The sequence below is a fragment of the Castor canadensis genome, chromosome 13 (genome assembly GCF_047511655.1).
Source record: "Castor canadensis chromosome 13, mCasCan1.hap1v2, whole genome shotgun sequence".
NCBI lineage: Eukaryota > Metazoa > Chordata > Mammalia > Rodentia > Castoridae > Castor > Castor canadensis.
This window is the reverse complement of record NC_133398.1, coordinates 49,846,259-49,867,067: the sequence shown is the minus strand read 5'-3', so window position 1 is coordinate 49,867,067 and position 20,809 is coordinate 49,846,259. Positions and strand designations below refer to the sequence as shown.

Here is a 20,809-nt window from a genome sequence, read left to right as displayed (position 1 = left end):
CGCGTTCCCAACGCGCGCTATTCCTCCCCCCCCCCCCGCCCCCACAGCCGGAGATCTCAGAACCGTTCAGTGCCCTGCGCGCGCGGGAAAGGCTGCCGGAGGCGCCCGGAGGGAGGCGCGCGCGGGGCTGCTGGCGTCCTGGGTTTCTTTCCCTCGGGCCTACCGCCTCTTTCCCGCCTTGTCCGCGTCCCCACCTCTCCGCTCTTCCCGCTCCGCCACCTTCCCACCCTCCGCGCGGGCGCCCCACGCGGTGACAACCCAGGGGCCGGACGCCGAAGTGCATCTCTAGGCAGCCGGCCCCCAGGCAACATCCGTCACCTGACGCGGCGCTACCAGAAACCCGCGCGCTACCCGGGTTCTGGTCCTGCTCGCGTCCCGGCTCCCCTGTGTCCCATCCTTTATTCCTTGCGCCCCTCGTCAAGAGGCCTGAACATCTCTGCATTGGATTATTTAAAAGAGAAAAAGAAAGAAAGACAAGCAAGGCCATCTCTTTGCTCTATCCTCCAATCAGGAGGCTGAATGTCAGTTTTGAACGAAAGTGCCGCTCCGCTCCTCTTCTAGCTTTAGGAAAGAAGCGAATGAAAAGAAACCGCTGCACGCAGCCTACGGGAGAACAGGACACTGGTGCAAGGGGCTGGCGCTGCTGGAGCTGCGGGATGGACTCCGTACCAGGTAGGTGGAGCCGAACGCCAGGGTCCCAGTTGGGTCCCGCGCCCCTTTCCCTCTCATCAACCGCGTCGCTGAAGTTGCCGGGCTGGGGCTAACACCGAGTCCGCTTTATCTAGGCCATTTTTATTTTCGGTTTTAAGCTGAAGACACCGAGGAGCATCTGAGCGTTTCTTCCTCTTTCCTCCTCCCCGCGCTTCCCTCCCCCACGGGCTGCTCTCCGCCTCCCTGGTCTCGCGGTGCGGACCAGAGCCGGTGGGTCCGCAGCCTCCTCCTCCTCTCCGCCCCGGGCTCAGCCACCTTCGCTCTCGGGCGCGGCTCCCGGCGCGCGCGCGCGCTCTGCCTTTCTCCGCCTCGTACCCTCTTTTCTTCCACCTCACTGACCCATTCTTTACTCAGAACAGGAAAAGCGGGGGCAGGAAAGGAGAGAGGGGCAGAAAGGAGGGGTGAATCGAGGACACCGAGACGGCCCGGGGACGCGGAGGAGTCGGGTCCTACTGCGCGACTCTCGGCTCTGGGTCTGGAGCTCGGCAGGAAGTCGAACCCAGGACGCCGAGTTCAAGCGCGTGGCGCTGACCCGGTGCTCAGCCCTCCCCGGCCCGCGGTCGATGTAGATTTGTTCAGAGTGTCACCGGCAAGAGCCGCGGCCTTGGCGGCCCGGCGTGCGCGGGAGAATGTGGCACTAGGCCCCGCTTTCGGAGCGTGGAAATGGGCCCCGCAACCTAGTGGCTTCCCGTTCATGTGCTCTGGCCTAGTGGTCTGGGTGCCGAAGTGGAACCACTTCCACAACAGCGTGAAGGTTGACAGGGCTTTATCGATCAGAACACAAGCCCTTCCACTTTACCGAGGAGGAAAGTGAGGCCTGGGGTGGCCAAACCGCCCACCCAAGGCCACTCAGAAACGGGCTCACCCTGGGCAGCGGGCGGCTTCTCCTTTCCTGTCACATGACATTGCTGCCGAACCTCTGCCCGACCCCAGAAAAAGAAGAACGGGTCGGTTGAATGGAGTGAGATTTAACAATCACCCTTATATTGCCTCTCTAAATATCTGCCTACGTTTTACAATGCGCCTCCTGATAGATGGCTTTCAGAATTTACTGAACACCATGCTCCACGCCGGGGCTACCTGCCACCCCTCTGTCTGCAATGAATGTTCTTTCTCTTCAGGAGGTTCGCTCCTTTAAAGTTCTCTTATTGAGACTCTCCATTGAGACATGCCTCGCGTTTCGGGCACTATCAAACCACTGCGTTTTCCCCTATGTATAGCATTTAGCGCGCAGAAATGATCTTACTCTTTTTTTAAAAAAAATTTGTTTGTGTGTCTGCCTCCCACAGTAGATTTTAAGCTCCAAGAGAACCAGATCTTACTGTCTTGTTCTGTACCCATGACACCCTCTCCTCCCCAAAGAACATCATGGGAAAGAGGCACTGGTACAAACCAACAACTATAGTAGTAGGGCATTTGGTTTTATTGGCCACACAGGAGGGGCACTTTAGGCAGGGGACAGTTCAGAGAAAGGATCCTGGAGGAAATATTGCTGCTGGATGCCAGCATAGAATTTAACAATTCTAGGAGAATGGAGGAGTGGAGTTTTCTGGATGCTGATAAGATGATAAACCGTGGTCATAAACCATAGTAGGGAAGAGAGAAAGCCATAGTCCTCTTGACATTTGTTATTTATAGCAGCCAGAGATTTCCAGGAAAAATACACACACACATACACACACACACACACACACACACACACACACACACACACATATGAAATGAAGGAAGAGGGAGACTGAGGCTGACTATTTTAAGAAATTGGCTCAGAAGGTGTTGGGTGCTGGCAAGTGGCTGATTTGCAGAGAAGGCTACTAGGCTGGAGACCCAGGGAAAAGTCACTGTTGCAGTCTTGGGTGTGAAGGCAGTGGAGAGCCTTATTCCTTGAGAGTCCTGTCTATTCTCATAAATCCCTCAACTGATTGGATGAGGCCACTTACTTTTTTTTTTTTTTTAAGACAGGATCTAGCTACATAGCCCAGGTTGGCCTTGAACTCTAGGTCCTTCTGCCTCAGCTTCTTGAGTACTGGGACTGCAGGTGTTTATCACAACATGGCATCATGCCTGGCCCAGCTCCCCCTAACTTAGGGAGGGTTATCTGCTTTATTCACAGTCTCCTGACTTAAATGTTAATCATATCTAAAAGATTTAAACAGGTGCTTCACCAAAAAATTGGTCACCACAGCCTAGACAAGTTGATACACAAAATTAACTATTCTATTATCCCATCATACTCGAGGATGGTGCTAACCCTGTTTCCTATCCAAATTTTGGTTCAGGGATCTACCTACATTTACTGGACCTGTATAGGTTAAACTGTATAGGAAAATTGTTCTGGGGATAAGGTCAGATGTCCACTTTAGAGGAATGCCATTGGAGTAAGATGATGATTATATAGTAGGATTTCTGTTCAAAGAATGTAATTTAAAGAATTTGAACTTTTAAATTCCATCTTTGTTTTCCCCTGCTGCCCAGTACTACCTGTTCTCTGTCAGTTGTGGTGTGAAAGGGAATTCTAATTTTAATATTAGTGTAAGCAAAATGTAATTATGAAGGTGTAATATTCTGAAGACTTTGGGAATTTCAAGTTGCTTTTGGCTATGTGCTCTTCAAAAAAATTGGTAATGAACTGAGCAATACTATTTGTACATATTTTCACTTGAATCACTCATTTTATCCTCACAGTGGCCCTTTGAATTTGGAATTATTGCCATTTGGAACTTTTTTTGCAGGTGAGAAGACTGAGGTCCAGAAAGGCTCAAATCTTGTACACTATTTGGCCAGCAAATCCAAGGGCTGAAATCAGGAGGAAGGTGCTTGGACTACAAGCCTTGTGCTCTTTCTGTTTTCTCAAAGACCAGAGACAAGAGGGAGTAGGTTATCTGTGGGTCAATTTGCAGACAGAATCATTGAATATTGGAACTTCTCTTTGCTCTCTTCCACTGGCCTAACACCCTGACAGTCAATTTTCTGTCTTTTAATAAAGGAAAGCAGTTTTCTGTTTTGTATCAGAAAATTAATCCCAGGTATAAGAATAGGAGAGAAAATCTTACTGAACATCCTTTGTCCTGTCCTCCCCCTCACCTGCACATAGAATGTTCCCTTGGACACAAATTTATCCCTTAGACAATTCTTCATTATCAAAATTCCATGAGAGAGAAACTTTCCTAACATTGCACATGCCCAAACTCAAAGTACCAAAGGCATAAGACAAAAGACACCATAAGCAAGATTTAACAACAATTATTTAATCATATGATTAATTTCTACAATATAAACATTAATACAGAAAACACAAATATATAACTAAGTAGAAAATGGACAAAGAATATAATGGGAAGTTTGTAATATATACAAATGGTCAAAAAAAGGAATGAAAAGATATTCAGTCTGACTCATTAGTAAAGAAATGTAAGCAGAAAAACAATGGAATATAACTATTAAGTGTGGCAAAAACAAAAAGGAGCAGTAAAGTTGGCAGTTGCTCTTACGCACTAATATAACTTGCTGTAATTGTATTGGAAGGTAACTTTACATATTTATCAAAATTTTATGTGCATATATGTACCCTTTGACTCAGCTGTTAGACTCTTATTCATATGAGTATGCAAAGATAAACAAAAAGTATGAATATATCAATATATACACACATGTACACAAACTGTGTATGTAGTATATATATGTATGTATGGAAAGAAGTGTATATTATATGTTTAGATATATGTGTACAAACATACAGACACACTACACACACACACACACACACACACACACACACACACACCCTTTGGCCCAGGAATTCTGCTCTTGTATGAAAAATATGTGCTATATATGTGTGTATGCACATGTACATATCTTTAAGTGTGGAAAGCTACACATACATCTATATATACACATACATAAGTATGGAAAAATTGTAAACACACATGCATATACATATGTATATATAGAGAGTATATAGAGAGATGTCCCTTTAGCTGCAACAGTTTCACTCCTATTGCTACATATAGCTCATATGAGTACACTGAAGACATCTGTTATAACAGTAGCATTGGACAAAAAAAGCAAGAAAGACAAAAGAAAACAATATGTTTGTAATATGGAGTTTTTTTTAAAATTAGGCTTACCCATAAAATGCAAAACTACGCAGTCATAGAATGTGAAGGGCATCCATATGTGCTGATAATGGGCATTGTCAAAGATCTATTGCTAATTAAAGAAAGTGAGTGATAGAATAGTTTGATAACACTTGTGTTTTCCAAATATGTATGTTGGGAAAAGGATTTTTATAATTATGTATATGTACATTTCTGGAATGATAAAAGCTCTTTTAGTTTTGTTCTGGTCTGGCCTTCGACTGTGATCCTTTACCTCTTCCTCCAGAGTAGCCACCACTCCAGCTTTTTTTAGAGATAGGGTCTTGCTTAGTTTTGTTTAGGCTGACTTCAAACTGTGATCTCCATCTCCCAAGTAGCTGGAATTACAGGAGTGTGCCAACACACTCAGTAAAGAATTTTAAACAGTGGTTACTCTTGGATAGTAAGAACAGGGGTGAGGAAGTTTCAGATTTTTCCTTAACATTTGTTGCTTTCTGTACTGTCTGAAAGTTTACTCTGAGGAAGCATCATCACCATAGTAATCACAGACACCCAGGGGCTCAAATCCAGGTATTCTAATTCTGTAGACCTGGAGCTGACCAGCAAATATGATTTTTACAACATCTCCAAGGTTGAGAACTATTTCTCTCAAATGGAAGTGATTTTAAACTTGTTGCCCCCAAGTGACTACTGGGTATGACATCATCATTATATAGGAAAAGTAAATGCCTGGGATAAATGTAGAATGGAGTGTCATTTAATTTTTCCCTAGAAAGGAAATGACATTAAATTTTCTATTTGTGGTAAGATGTAAATAGGTCAGAAGTCACTATCAAATCCTGGAAAAGGATTATTGTGATAAAGTAGTACAGGATGATCAAACAGATTTCAGGCAGGGTTATAGTTTATACACTTGTAGGTGACATGTTTGCGGTGGAAGGGCATTTCTGTGCACTAGGAAAAGTCGTAGAACTTAGGGCCTCATAATTCAGATGCAATAAGGAGCCATTCCATACAAATCTTTCCAACAGTCCCACTTTAGAAGAAAACACCATGTGATGGCAATAATCTGCTGACCTGTGTATTTGTGAAGTGAATAGGTTGCTCACCATTTTGTGTTTAGGTATTATCTCTTATAAACATATTACAAAATATATAACACACAATGATATACATTCTTTATACCTTTATTAAAGAACTCCAAATATATTTATATTTATATTTATATTAAGGAAATTCAGAAATCTGAGGAACAATGGATAAACCTTACATATTTGGTTTGAGATGACACTGAAAGCTACACCAGACTCTGACTCCTGCTTTGTTATCCATAGCTTGATAGTACGTATCTGATGCAGAAGAAAGTGAAATTCTCAGGAAGACCTAGTTTTCAGCTAAGGCAAGAAGATGGAAAGATTTTTGGACAGATAGCAAGTAGAGGGGGGAGAGGAAATGAAATGGATACCCAGAAATCATATAGATGAGTTCAGAGGAACGTGCTCCAACCACGTAATAATAATATGCTAATGAAAGGATAGATAGAATATTATGCATTTGAGGAGGAGGCCAAATATTAAAAAGAAATTGGTTTTAAAGTTTTGACATGAACCGTTGGAAGATATTTTCTGTGTCAGAACTGACTCTATATCTCCCAGAAGTCTAATGTGGTGTATGTGTGTGGGGTAGGGTGAGGCTTCTGGTGGAAAGGGTGTTAACAGATTTTAGGGTCCTTTGTAAAAATCTAGTATAATGTGAATAACTGTGAGTTGTCAGCAGTCTTTTTTTTTTAACATTCCATACTTTTATTTTAGACTTGCAAGAAAAGCTATTTCAGAACCTACTAATTTAAAGCAAGCAGCTATATAGAGATGACAAACAAAGAACCAGAAAGCTTAGCACACAGCATCCAAAGCACCCAGGCATGAGACAATGCACAACTTACTGCAGGCCAGAGGAAGGGACTGAGGAAAAAAATGTAAACAAAACATGAATGTTTCCCAGTGCTTCAAATGCAGTGCAATACAGCAAGAATGGCAATAAAGAGATAACTGATCTCCATACCATTAGGTATGTCTACCGAATACTAAGCTATTAGCAGTTATTTCAATATGTTGTTCATAGTGCTTTTTTTGCCAGAAAAGCCTTTGTTTTATATTTAATTCAAGCCTCAAATTAGTACATCAGAATTGGCGCTTAATTTGAAACATACATTGATTTACATTACTATGTTTAGTATGTAGTCCATGCCAGGTACATATTATTTCATTATGAGCATGGATATCAAAGCAGATTATCCTTTATTATGTAATTAATAAGGCTTAATATTAATAGTTAATAAGAGTTTCTGTAAACCAAGAGATTTTCCTTACACATGTGGTGGATATTAAACCTTTCTGAGCAGGGTATTCAAAAGGCAAAAATGGAAGAGTTCTATTTGGAAAACTGAAATTGAGATAGAAAATCAGGACAGTTGTAGGTAACGAACATGTATCTATTATTTTAGGCCTGGGAATATTTCACCAATCTGACCAGCATGCAGACCCAGACACAATTTATTTTGGTTGATTAATCTATTGCACTGCTGGTCCATCTTCCACAAAATACCATCAGGCTGCTTCTCTATTTCTTCTGCTGTTTTCTTTTAATCTCATTTTCTGCCTTCCTGAAATGGCTGCCATGCACATAATTATGTAATACAGTCCTCCTTCCTAACCAGCTGGTTTCTACTAACAATTAAAATTGAAGGTCCTAAAGTTTTAAGGACTTCAAATGGGACAAAACAGAAAATGGCACCTTTAGGAATGGTTCTGTAAAATCCTTGACAGATGTTCAAAGAGTTACTCAGACTCTAGTGGTTTTTTAAAACGTATTTTAGCTTCTTTTGCCTTTGCACTTTCGGTTTCTTTCAATGTACCTAACCTTTTCTCTTGGTCAGAATTCCTGCACCAACCCCAGTCAGGTCAGAAAGCCTTGTTAGATGCTCATATGAAAGTCTCTTTTTTCTTCAGAGTACTTATATTAGTTTAGAAATACCTACTTCCACAGTATGTTATACATTGAACTTATTTGCTTAGTTCACTTTAAGAAACTAATTGTTCCAGTGGCCTGAATGGCATGAGGAAATGCAAAAAGCAACAGAAAAAAATCAGGTCAAGGATGAAGTGAGAAAGACTTAAAAATTAAACAAAATATTTATTTTGCACAGGCTCTTTTCTGTTCTTGTTCCCACAAATTTGTCTGTGATTTTTCGGAGAACTGGTGAAGGTAGTGCTTATTAAAGGATTTTTTTCCTGCCAGGGCTCCTGAATTTCAAAATCTGTTTCTTCTTTCTTCTCCATTTCTCTATATATCTTTGCTTAGCGCATACTATGGAAAATAATTACTCATATACATATATGTGTATATGTGTGAATAAATATATGTGCATATGCCACTGTCATGTATGCAATGGATGTACAAAGGTATAGAATATTAGTGGTAACAGGAACTTAGAATGCATCTTGTCCAATTCCCATTTTTGTCTGCAAGGACAATTGCATCTAATTAAAAGTTACATGACTTAGCAGTCATTTATTGAATTAATTAAAGAGCAATGTGGGAGCCAATGTCTTTTACCTTCCAGGCAAGTCCTCCTAGTTTCCCTTTCTTCCATTTACTCTCTTTTTCCAGGAGTTATAAGTAGAATGGAGAAGATATTAAAAATATCCAGGTTCAACTGTTGCCGCTTCAAGTAATTTCTAAAATTAAAACCATCTTAATTTTAACATGTGTACATGCATGTCTATCTGTCCATCCATCTATAGCTTAATAATAGAACACTGTAAAATTACCCAAAACAGTTCCTGGGAATAATGACAATCTAGTAAGCAATGCAAAACTTAGCTGTGACTAGGAGGTGATATAAACAGGATAGCACTTTAAAAGACACTGGCTTTTGCATTTGCCTCAAAAGGCAGTCCATACTCTTCAGGTGATTTCTATAAGTCTTGTAGATAATTAAATTCTACTGCTCTGCTTTTGGTAATGTGTGAATATATTGAACATTGTAAAGAGTATACCCCATTATAAAAATTACCAGCCTTTGGTAAAGCAGAAGAGATGATGAAGCCGAGTATGGTGGTTCACACCTGTAATCCAAGTTCCTCAAGAGGCAGTGGCAGGAAGATTGAGAGTTTGAGTCTACCAATCTGGGTAAAATTAATGAGCTCTATCTAAGAAACATAATACAAACAAAAGGGGTAAGAGAATGGCTCAGAGCTTTTCTAATATGGAGGAAGCTGTGGGTTCAATCCTTAATACAAACAAAAAATTAAAAAATGGAAAAAATATGTATCTTTCAGCTTTTGAAGTAATTGAGGGGTATTTATAAAAGTAGTAAAAAAAATCCCTATTAGCTTATATATAAATGCTCATAATTTGTTTTTAGCATTTCCAAAAAAGGGCAGTATAGAATCTCAATATGAAGTGTAAATGAAATTTGTTGTATATATATTTACAGAAGGTCTGTTGCCTAAATTCTTAAGATACACTAGCAATCCTGGACATTAATTGTACTTGCCATAATATGGAAATAAAGTATCATAAAAGTATTCTTAAGTAACATCATCCTTAAGTAACAGGGCGTGGGGGGGGTGTTATGAGTCTTGCTTGGTCTCTCCTTTTGAATGTTTCATTTTGTAGATCTGAAATTACTAATTTTAACCATTAGAGCATAGGAAATTTATAACAGATTTTCCTTTCATACTAAGTCACACTTGCTTTTTTTATTCATTCACTTTGCTGAGAAAAGGAAGATAAAAATGAGGTCAAATGAATGAATTATTGAATTTCTAAATTTAACTTCTATATCATCTTGTAATAAAGAACCCGTAGGTAGTAGTAGGATTTGTAAACACTTTGGTAATATTTTAGACTTATATACAAACATTAACAAGTATACTTAATTTCCTGTAATTCCACAGTGGAGCCTGAGCAGGGTTCATCAATATAGTAGTATATATTTGTTTGTATGTATGCTTCAAAGTGAAATCCTTAACAAATTTAACAGGATATTTCTCCTTGTGCTGCTGATAAAACACACCAACCAGACCTGTGTCCCAGGTGACTTTCAACTGAATTAATTTTAAATGGCATTAATAAGTTACTGTTTCAATACAGCCAGGTGGCAACTGGTTTCCAATAATGTCTCAGTTTTTACTAAAAGAAAAACCCCCAAAAAACAAAAAACAATGCAATTGCATTGTGGGATGTACTGAGTACTGTGGCATTCACAGTAATATTTTGTTTTATTTTCCTGTATTAGGAAGTTGTCACTACGAAAGATTCTACAATTACTTTAAATTGGGAATAAAGTGACATATTTCACCATACACTTATTTCAAGAGTTTATAACCTTTCATGATTTAGTCTCAGGTAAATAGAAAATTCAAATACTGTGTTGTACTTAAGAAGTAAGGGAGAAATTAAGGGATTTTATAAATCGAGTGGGAGATTTATTTATTTTAATAGTACTAGGATTTGAACTCATGGCCTTGTGCTTGCTAGGCCACAACCCCAGTCCTAAGTGAGAGATTTAAATTATCCATTGACTTCTTTATAGAGAGTAGACTTTAACAATTATAAAACAATATCAACTTAAAAATATTATTCTTGTAGCCAATAATGATTGTTTTACCACTTAAGTAATAACTAGAATTATTTTCTGTTTTTGTGGCTTAATTGAAAAATAAAGGTTCCATTAATTTTGTTCCAAAAGTTTTGAGTTTTTGGTCTTTTTTTTCTTGGGGGGGGGAGCTACTCTCCAAAAGCCATTTAAAATATATTTAAAAGAATCTGTTAATGTTTACTAGAGCTTAAGGAAAACTCCCCCTAGAAGGGAGATCATTGTGTATTTCTGCTTTTTAAAAACATTAGTTGTTTTTGGAGGGCAGAATGGTGCAGTGGCAACAAAAAAAAAACCTATAAGCTTTGTGGTAAGAATTTTGAAATTCCCTTTCAGATATTTTGAAACGCAGTGCTCTGTTATTAACTATATTCACCACAGTGTTTAATAGAACTAAAAAATAACATATTTCTCCTGAGATTTTGTATCATTTGACCATCACCCCCATTCCCCTACCCCTGAATCTCTATAACTACTATTATTTTCTCTCTCTCTGAATTTGATTGTTTTAGATTCCACACATAAGTAAGAACTTGTGGCATTTGTCTTTTTGACATTTCATTTAGCATGCTTTTTGAGGTGATAAGTGTGTTAACTAAATTGATTTAATTATTCCACATTGTATTTGTACATCCTAACATTATTTTGCACTCCATAAATGTGTATGCTTATAAACTGTCAATTTATAGTAAAATTAAAAGAAAAAGAAAAAATGAATGGAAAGGCAGAACACATGCTCTACATGTTCTGAACATCCTCAACATTTCAAACTTTTACAGAGAAATTTTCATGAACCAAACTTCTTTTCAAGGCATGGATCACTCCTTGTGCTGATGCACTTAGCAATTTACCCAGTGCAGATAGGACTGTTCTTTATAGTTCATTTGTAGTTTCTCTGCAGTTAAATTACTACAAACTACCAACTTAGCAGTTACTGGTAGTGGTACAGTATTTTTTTCCCGTAAGTCCTCAATAGAATTGAAAATTCTGCACACTAAAGAAAATTACACAAGAGGTTTAGGATGTTAGCTTCTAAAAATATGCACCTCTTCTAAGGTTCTATAAATACAACATACTTGTGAAACTAATTTTAAAAATCAGATAAAAAAGATTCATGTGAAGAATGTTTTGCATATGTATAGTTAAATAGTTCTTCCTATCATTCTGCATTATATTATCACAAAATTATTTAATCAAAGTACATTTTTGCAACATTGCCTCAGCAAATGAACTACTTTCACATTCTTGAAGTGACTTTTATTATTTATTTTTAAAAATACTTTTCTAAAAAACTGTACCTCAGAACAGCTGGGGTAAATTAATTATTGAGTAGAAAGAATGTATATCACTGTTCTTTCTTTAGATGTGATTTTCTCTAAGTGGACATTATATTTACCATAAAGATTTTTACTTTCTGAAAATTATTATTGTTGTTCTAATGTAAAATGTCCCTTTTTTACAGTTATCTTTGTATCCTGAGTCTACGCTGTTCCAGACACCGATTTACAGCAACTACAAAAATAAGTAAGACACATTTCTTGATACTTGTAAGTTTACAATACCACAGGAGAGAAAGACCAGCCACTATTATATGGTTTGAATAATTCTATGCTAGAGAAACATGTAGGGGCCTCAGTTCAGGTGCTGTGTGAAGGAGGGCTTATACAGGTCAGTTATTCAGTCTATGATCACTCGGTTATTGAAGGGTTTCCTTGAAAACTTGTTCCTTAATCAGAGCCTAGCAGAATACATAAAAGGCAACCAGATTAATAATGTAGGACCAAAGAGGAAACTATATGCAAAGTCACGGGGGGAGAGGGGAATATAGTGTATTTAGAAAACTAAAAAACCTTAGCATGGCTGAATATTTAAAGTGGTATATAAGGGTCACTGCTATGGTTAAAATTGTTCCCTCCACCAAGCATGTGTTGGAAACTCTAATGTAACAGTGTTGGGAGGTGTTTAAATCATGAGGGCTCCACCTTCATGAGTGGATGAATGTGATTTGTGAAAGTGCTTGAGACTTGTGGAGCTTGGTCTCTCTGTCTGGAGATGTCTTGGATGCGATGCCTTCTGCCATGTTGTGATGCAGCAGGAATGCCTCACAAAATGTGACCCCTGGATGTGCAGACTAGACAGCGCCCAGCCCCACACACTCTATATAGTTTTTTTAAATATATAGCCACAAACTTTGGAGCCAGAGACTGACTTTGCACTTAAGGAAGTGAGTATCTTCTGGCAAGGTATTCCATATTTCTCTGCCTTATTTTCTTCGTCTGGGAAACAATACGTACTTCTTGTGTTTAAACATTAAGTAAACAAATGTATTTTGAAGCATCTGTGTGGGCTGGTGGAGTGGCTCGAGTGGATGACCACCTGCCCAGCAAGTGTGAGGCCCTTAGTTCAAACCCCAGTACTGAAAAAAAATTAAAAAGGTACTACAAGTATCCCTGGTATAAATTGTGTGTCAGTAAACATATATGTCTTCCCCAAAAAGATATGGTCTGGTTCTCAACCTTCTCCAGTTATGTGTTATTTAGGGTAATAAGGAATTGGTAGGGAAGATTGTGTATTTAGCTCAAAGGCACCCTTTTATAAGTCTCTACTCTCAAATTATTTTTGCTGTTCCTTCTTTTAAATGTATATTTAGCAGACCAGATAGAGGCACAATGTATAAATTTTATGTTAAACTTTCTGTAGGATATGGAAGTCATTTTTAGAAATTGTTGGAATCCCTTATTAATGGCTGTTACAAAGAGCAAAAGGAGTGAATCTCTTTGAACCTTCAATATTTCAGGAGTTAGTAAGTACATGGATATAGATATATATTTAAACCAAATCATCCACATCTTAAGAGTCCAATCTCTACTGTTTATTTTTATTAAAACAGTGAAGTATCAGTTGTTCCAATGCTATGATGAATCAAGCAACATTGGGAACCAAATCCCAAAGCAGTGCACAGGTAGTTTCTTCAGCAGACATTCACAAGCCATCATCCTATAGTTCTGACAATTTTATACTCAACCTGCTTTTTCAGCAACCTTTGGGAAATATCCCTAAGATAATTTACTGGTCAATTGCATCTGTATTCTAAGAGACATTTGGATTATTTCCCGAGACACTCTATGAAGGAAACAATCAGAAAAAAATTAACAAAGAAATAAATAGGTTAAGGATGAAAGCAATCGAGGTGTTGGCAAAAGTTTGCCACACACCATAGTTTAATTAAAACATGTAATTCAGCTGGGTGTGGTGTTGCACGCCTGATATTTCAGCACAAAGTACAAAATATCATGAAAATCTTTTCAAATGGTAATTTACAGGGGGATTTCAGTATCCTGTTTTATATAGATGAAGCAAATTGTTACAATTAACTGCTACAGTTGCTCTGGCTATGCAATGGACCACTTTACTGTGGCTACATCAGAACGCCAAGGCAACTGTGCCTTAATGGAATAAAAGAGCCAGCACCTTTTGAGAGCTCCTGTACATTATTGTGATCCACAGATTTTACGATGTGGGGCAGATTTACTGTGGTTCTCAAGTCTTCTCTCTCTTCTATGTATTCCAGAGTACCGTTTTGCACGTGAATTGCCATGCAATACAGCTGCAGCCCATGCTGAAGCCTACCTCAACCACCTCATCTGGTCTTCAGTCTTCAGATTTTCCCTCCAGCATCTGGAGTTCACTGGGAGCTCTTCCTCAGTCAGTGGTACAAAGGTACCCACCCACTGCCCCAACCAAATGCCATCAAGGCTGCCTCCAATCCCCACCGCAGCAGCATCCCTGTGAAGGACTTCACATGCGCTTTCCATCACAAAATCAGGAAAAGTAAAGGACGCCTGGAACTTCACACACTCCTAAGTCTCCTTGGTGATCCGTTCACTCCACCTCTGTGCATTTGGCCTCATGGTGAGTGTTTCACGGCTGGATACAGATTCATAAGCAAGTAGGAACAGGAACTTATTTTCCGGTTGGCTCCTCCTTCCTCTGGGAGCCATAGTTGCTCTGACAGGCTTGCAAGCTTTGTGCCGCTCCACGTTTGCAGCCTTCACTGAAGTAGATCGGGGTAGGGTGCTGGAGAGAAAAGAAGTCCTCGTGGGCGGCTTTGGGAACCTGCCATCAGTCCCCTACAGCTGCGTGCAGGTAGCGCGCGACATGACGGTGGCCCCGCTCCTCAGCCAGGTCCACCGGTAGACGGCCCCAGGCGTCTCGCACATCCAGCCGCGCCCCAGCCCCATGCAGCGCCACCAGCGTGTCCAGGAAGCCCTCCCGGGCTGCATCGTGCACAGGCCGGGTGAGCGTGGCGGAATCAGCGCAGTTGGGCTCTGCGCCGTAGAGCAGTAGCAGCTCCGCCACACGAGCGCTGCCCATCATCATGACCTGGGGGAAAGAGGACAGTTGTCAAGGTGAGGGTTCCCACCCAGACTGGTAAGCCATTTTTATAGGACTACATGCCTATTTGTGAATAGCTAATGTAGCCAGCTCTGAGGTGCAAAGAAAAGGGTGTCCGGTTTCTCTACTGTTTGCTTATATGTTCCCCAACCCCCACAAGTTGTACTCTTTACTGAGTTCAAATTAAATTTCTATTTTATTCTCAAAACGTGTAGAGATAAGAAAGAGCCGACGGTAAAGTGACTACTTGTCACTGTAGGAAAAGTTTTAAAAATTTTCACTGGAACATGGAAATTTACTGTTAAAGGACTTATGGGAGTAGGTAAGTTTAAAGGGCTTTTAAAGTCTTAAATTGTTTTACATGTCGCTTTGCCTACCTCCCATTAATTCAGATCTAACAATATTTACTAGGTAGTTAACTGTAGTTTTTTGTTTTTAGAAGTTGGGGTAATTTTTTAGGGGAGAAAAATAAACAACTAAGGTTTTTTTTTTTCTTTTTTTAAGGTATACTTTGTTTAGTTCTCATAGTAAATTCCCTGCGGAAGGGTTTTGCTTTTTGATTGTCATATGTGTCTGTGCTCATAAACAGATTGTAGTCTGATAATTTGCATCAAAGTTAGAGATTAGAAAAAAAGTAAATCAAGTCACAGCCCACATTTTATCAATTATGTAAATAAATGATTTATTGTAAATAAGTGCTTCACCATTTTTAACATTTTATGTTAATATTACAGATATGGGATAAAATTTAATGTCATGTACTTAATGTAATATATAAAGTTAATATTACATTTACAGTCTATAGAATTTCATAATGTTCAATAATAACTTCTGCTATATAATAAGAACTGGGATATTAGCAGTCAAAACAAAACAATGCATAATTTAGAAGAAATGATGTCTTGGAAGCATAATCCCATAGCAGACATTTGTGTATGTACACTATGCAGGTATTTGCTTTCACATTTTAAGGTAATAGAATTGTACTGTAAAATTTTGGTACTTAACATCCAAAACAGAGTTATTTGTTCTTTTGTGGGTTTATGTACTTTGAAATGTGCCATGTAAGGCCATATACATGTAGTGTTTTTTGTTTGTTTCATGAATATTAGAAGCATTCATTTCCTCCCTTAAAAACTATGATAACCATAAATTGTCATTTCTGCTAGTGATGTAAAGGCTATTTTACCTATAGGAAAGAAGGTGGAAAAGTGCTTTAGTATCTCAGAAGATGGTGAATTAAGATAGAAACTGTTTTTATACTTATTTAAAAAGTACAAAAATCATGATCATAGATATTAACGGAATGTAAAAATCAATAGTAGTTAAAGCAGGATTAGTAGTTACACTGAATAAATATATCTTCACAATGAAGAGGCAATTTAGCAAAATCCTTTGCCATTCAAAAAACACCTAACAGTCGCTGTAGAAATGCTTTTGTAATCCAAATATTATCATCATTAAACAATCAAAAACTATAGAAAGCATATTTTCTCACATGCGCCATTCAAGAGACGCTGCTAACATAAAATAAAATAAATCAAGTACTGTGACTGGGGAATCCTGTTTTACTCCTTTGAATTCAACTCTCTTCTATTAGGAAAAATATAAAATTCATACTGTGACTTTAAAGTTCACGGTGAACTTTTTCTCACGTACTATGATTTTGTAATGTCCCTTAAATTCAGTCCAGATTGTGTAACTTGTAATTTACTTATCTTTATGGGGGAAAGTAGACAGACAAAACGGTCCTCCCCAATCGATCTTGCCTTTGCCCTTTTCCTCACCATTCCCAATTGAATAGCTTCCTTGCATCTCTGATTACGAGATGGCAGAACAAACAGTGGTATTTTTCCACCATTAAAAAGAAAACCGGGGACTAGGGATGTAGCTTGTTGCTAGAGGACTTGCCTAGGATGTACATGACGCTGAGTTCCATCCCCAGTACTTTGGGGTGGGGGGAGGAGAGGACGGAAGAGAGCAAGAGAGGAGAAAAGAGAGAGGAACTAGAGAGAAAGAAGAGAGAGGTGGGGGAGAAACAGACAAAGGGAGAGAGGGAGGGAGGGAAAGATGGAGGGGGAGGAGGGGAAAGAGAGAGGAGAAACATGAACCAAGCTGAAGACGTGGGTGTTTTAATCCTTTCTTAAGTATTTTTGCTGGGTAAAAACCAGGGGTTCCAAATTTCCAGCTACAGAGACTGCAGCCCGGGGCTACGTCGGAGCAAAACTTGGTCGATCCCAGCCCCGCGAGCTGCGCACTCGCGCGCCCCCTGCCGGCCAGGCCCCGGGGCCCCAGCTACCTGGATCGGGCGCCTCCCGAAGCGGTTGACTCCGTTGGGATCTGCTCCGGCTTCCAGGAGCTGTCGCACCTTCTCCACCTGCCCCCGCGCCGCGGCGTTGGCCAGACCCGCATCACTGGCGCCACCGCCGAGCATGCCCTTGTCGTCCTCTCGCATTCCACAGCCTCCAGGCACAGAACGGCCAGGATAATCCGCCGCCAGCGACAGTCCACCGTCCTTCCCCACAGCGCCCGGGCGCACCCTCTCTTCCCTAGAAGAGCCCAGCACAGCAGCTTCAGTCTCCTGTCGCCGTCCGTCCGTCTGCTCCTGGGGCACTCCCCGTGCCGTGACCGAGTGGGACGTGCTTAGCTCCGGGCTTCTCCAAGCGTCAGGAACCAACGGCCGCGGGCGTTTCGCTCCGTGAACCAGCGCCTCGCGCGGCCAAGCCTCGCCCCAGCCGTGCGCGGAATGAGCTTGGTTCCCAGCTGGGCGACGGGGCCGCTCGCCCCACCTCCTTAGGCTCCGCCCTCTCCCATCCCACTGGGGCTCCCAGGGAGGCGGGGCCTGCAGCAAAGGACGTCACCCGGACGGGGGTGGGGGTGGAGTTTGGGGCGGGGAGGAGCTCGCCAGGAGGTCCGGGACGCATGCGCCAGACTTCGGACCAGCCAGCCGCCTGGAACGAGTCTGCTGTGCTGCTGCTAGTGTCCCGGAAAGCCAAGACTAAGTTTTTCAAAATGTTGACCCACTACACCCAGCAGGCGGAGCTGAGGACTTGTATTTACTTAGCCCTAGACATCTGGAGAGGTTAATAGATCCCTTACAATCAAGTGCTGAGAGAAAGTCTTGGGTGAGGGGGTGGGAAGAATCCCACTTTCTTAAGGTGTTTGAAAGTGACATCTCTGCATCTGTCATGCAGGATAAACTCATCCCCAGGCAGTACTGGAACTTCATAAGTTTCACATTGTGCATCAACCTTAACAGTTTTATTTTGGGTGTGTCTTCGTGTTTGAATTACTCAACCAGAAAAAAAAATAGTGAAAAACCCCTAGAATCCTGTTTAGCATGTGCATCTCATTTAAAAATGCTTTCTATCTTTGGACTATTGATGCGATTCTAAAATAAATGGATAAATACATTGTTAGAAAAGATGTTAATAGCGACGACTCTACTCATGTAACACTCAAAAAATATACTTTAAGAATCTGAGAGGGAGAGGGCAGGGTGCAGGGGGGAGAAATGCCCAAACAATGTATGCACATATGAATAAATGAATAAAAAAAATCTGAGATCACTGTGGTGTTACTGTAGTTCTAGCTACTTGGGAGGCTGAGACAAGAAGGTTTCTTTAGTCCAAAAGTTCAAGGCTAATATGGGCAACATAGCAAGACGTCTTCTCAAAAAACAAAACTAAATCCTCCTGAAACAAGCCAAAAAAGTCTAAGATTCCAGCTTCATGATATTTGTACAGTATATCTTTGTTTGCCCTCTTACCTATTTAAACCCACCTCAGCAGTATTTGACTTTTGTTTATCATAAGTAATAAAGAACATTTACGCAGTAATAATGAAACATAATAAAACATGGGTGTGGTGCTGGGCCTGCCATTAAACAGGCTGAACCTGTCATTAAATCCTCTTCTGAAGATTTAAAGATCAAGTGCCTCTTTTCCTCCAAATCTTCCTAGGCAAGTTGAATCAATGTATTATACAATTGCATGTATTTATTAAAGATTTAAAACACTGCAACTGATGCTATATTGAGTAAGGAAGAGAACCACAAGTTATGCATCTACTGCCTAAAAATTCTGGTGAGGAACTCTTTGAGAGTTGACCTTTCTTAACATTAAATAGTTCTTAATTACAAGTTAAAGTCAGAGTGCTGAGGAAGCCAAATCATAAAGGAAGACCAGTTGTTCTTATTTAGAAAATGAGATTTTGGAACATGTTTCTTCCAGCATACTTTAAAGACTCCACTTGTAGAATAAAAAAAGCTCTTTCTATTAAAGGTAGTAGGGCATGGAAGTGATGGTTAGGGATGAAGCTATGTTGACTGAGTCTCAACAAGGCTGAGATCCACCTGGACGTGAAAGGGAAGGAGGTAGTGTTAATTACAATTTTTCTTTTTCCCCATCTCATCACATTTAAAAAATTCAGTTTCTTAATTCCTCTACCTTTTATTCTTATTTGAACTTCCACATTTATCTGGAGAAATATCTTTTTATTTGTTGATGGCCACTCCATTCTTAGGCTTGGACAGAGAAATAAAAGTATGTTTCTGGATGAAAAACACAGAAAAACTCTTTGTCTCCTCTTGGGAAGCAGTGCCCATGGAGAGAAAGGAAGGAGGAAGAAAGATGAATATAGCGAAGTCAGATCCTTGGAAATGAATGCCAATGGTATTTTGCTTGTAAGTAGCCTGAAGGACTGAAGCACCAGACTGATTGATGTAAATGGATGTGGTGACAAATGGACTCAGTCCAGGATATTTTCATCAGAAAAACCTAGCAACTCTGAAATTTAGTGCACAGTCAAATGTAACGCAGAAGACTGCCTTTTAAGAAATGTTAGTAAAAAAACTAAAGTCCCCAAAAATCAATGACCCAATAAAGAAATGGGCAAATGAACTGAATGGAGCCTTTTCAAAGAAGTCCAAATGGCTAAAAAACATATGAAAAAAATGCTCACCATCTCTGGTAATAATGGAACTGCAAATCAAAATCACACTGATTCTACCTCACTCCTGTTAGAATACCTACAATCAAGAACACCAACAAGAACAAATGTTGGCAAGGATTTGGGGAAAAAGGAACCCTCATACACTGCTGATGGGAACATAAGCTAGTACAACCACTATGGAAAACATTATGGAGGCTTCTTAAAAACTAAAAATAGATCTGCCATATGATCCAGCAATCCCACTCCTAGGCATATACCCGAAGGTTATGATAAAGATACCTGCACACCTATGTTTATTGCAGCACAATAGCTAAGCTATGGAGACAGCCAAGATGCCCCACACTGCTGATGAATGGATTAAGAAAATGTATTTATACACAATGGAATTTTACTCAGCCACAAAGAAGAATGAAGTATTCTCATTTACAGGAAAATGGATGGAACTGGAGAGCATCATCTTAAGTGAAGTTAGTCAGGCTCAGAAGGTCAAATGCCACACGTTCTCCCTCATATGTGGATTATAAACCTAAAACAAATGCAGCAATATTATGGGATGCAGGTCACTGTAAGGGATGGGATAGGGCAAGGGAAGGAAACTAAAAATCTGAATGTGGTTGATGTGCTTACTGTACAGGAACGAATACAGAAATCTAAAACTGGCCAGGGTCACCATGGGAAGGGGACTAGGGAGGAGTGAAGAGGACTGGAAGAGACAAACCAGTTGGGGTTGTAATACATATATGCATGGAAACAACAAAGGAAGCTCCCTGTGTAGCTATCTTTATCTCAAACTAGCAAAAACATCATATTTCTCTTTTATGTTTTTTCTTCAACAAAATCGGAGAACAGGAGGGTGAAATAGGTTCTGCCAGGGGATGGGGGTTGGCACTGGTGGGAGGGGGAGATGGCAGGGAAAGGGTGTAGGAGGTGAACGTGGAGCAAATACTGTGTACACATGTATGTAAATGCAAAAATGATACCTGTTGAAACA

General features: G+C 40.2%; 1 protein-coding gene and 1 long non-coding RNA gene across 2 annotated transcripts; one reads left to right on the top strand and one right to left on the bottom strand.

Annotated features, from left to right (window-relative positions):
* The first annotated feature begins 116 nt into the window (after positions 1-116).
* LOC141415418 (uncharacterized) lies at positions 117-14,178 on the top strand. Its single transcript, XR_012440422.1, has 3 exons — positions 117-672; positions 11,933-11,994; positions 14,042-14,178. It is a non-coding gene; the product is annotated as an uncharacterized lncRNA (long non-coding RNA).
* On the bottom strand, positions 13,321-17,320 carry Cdkn2b (cyclin dependent kinase inhibitor 2B). The gene is made up of 2 exons (XM_020186511.2): positions 17,165-17,320; positions 13,321-14,853 (listed from the first exon to the last, which is right to left on the bottom strand). Exons 1-2 carry the CDS (start codon positions 17,318-17,320, stop codon positions 14,593-14,595), a joined length of 417 nt encoding a protein of 138 aa, XP_020042100.1. The 3' UTR covers positions 13,321-14,592.
* Between the last annotated feature and the right edge of the window lie 3,489 nt (positions 17,321-20,809).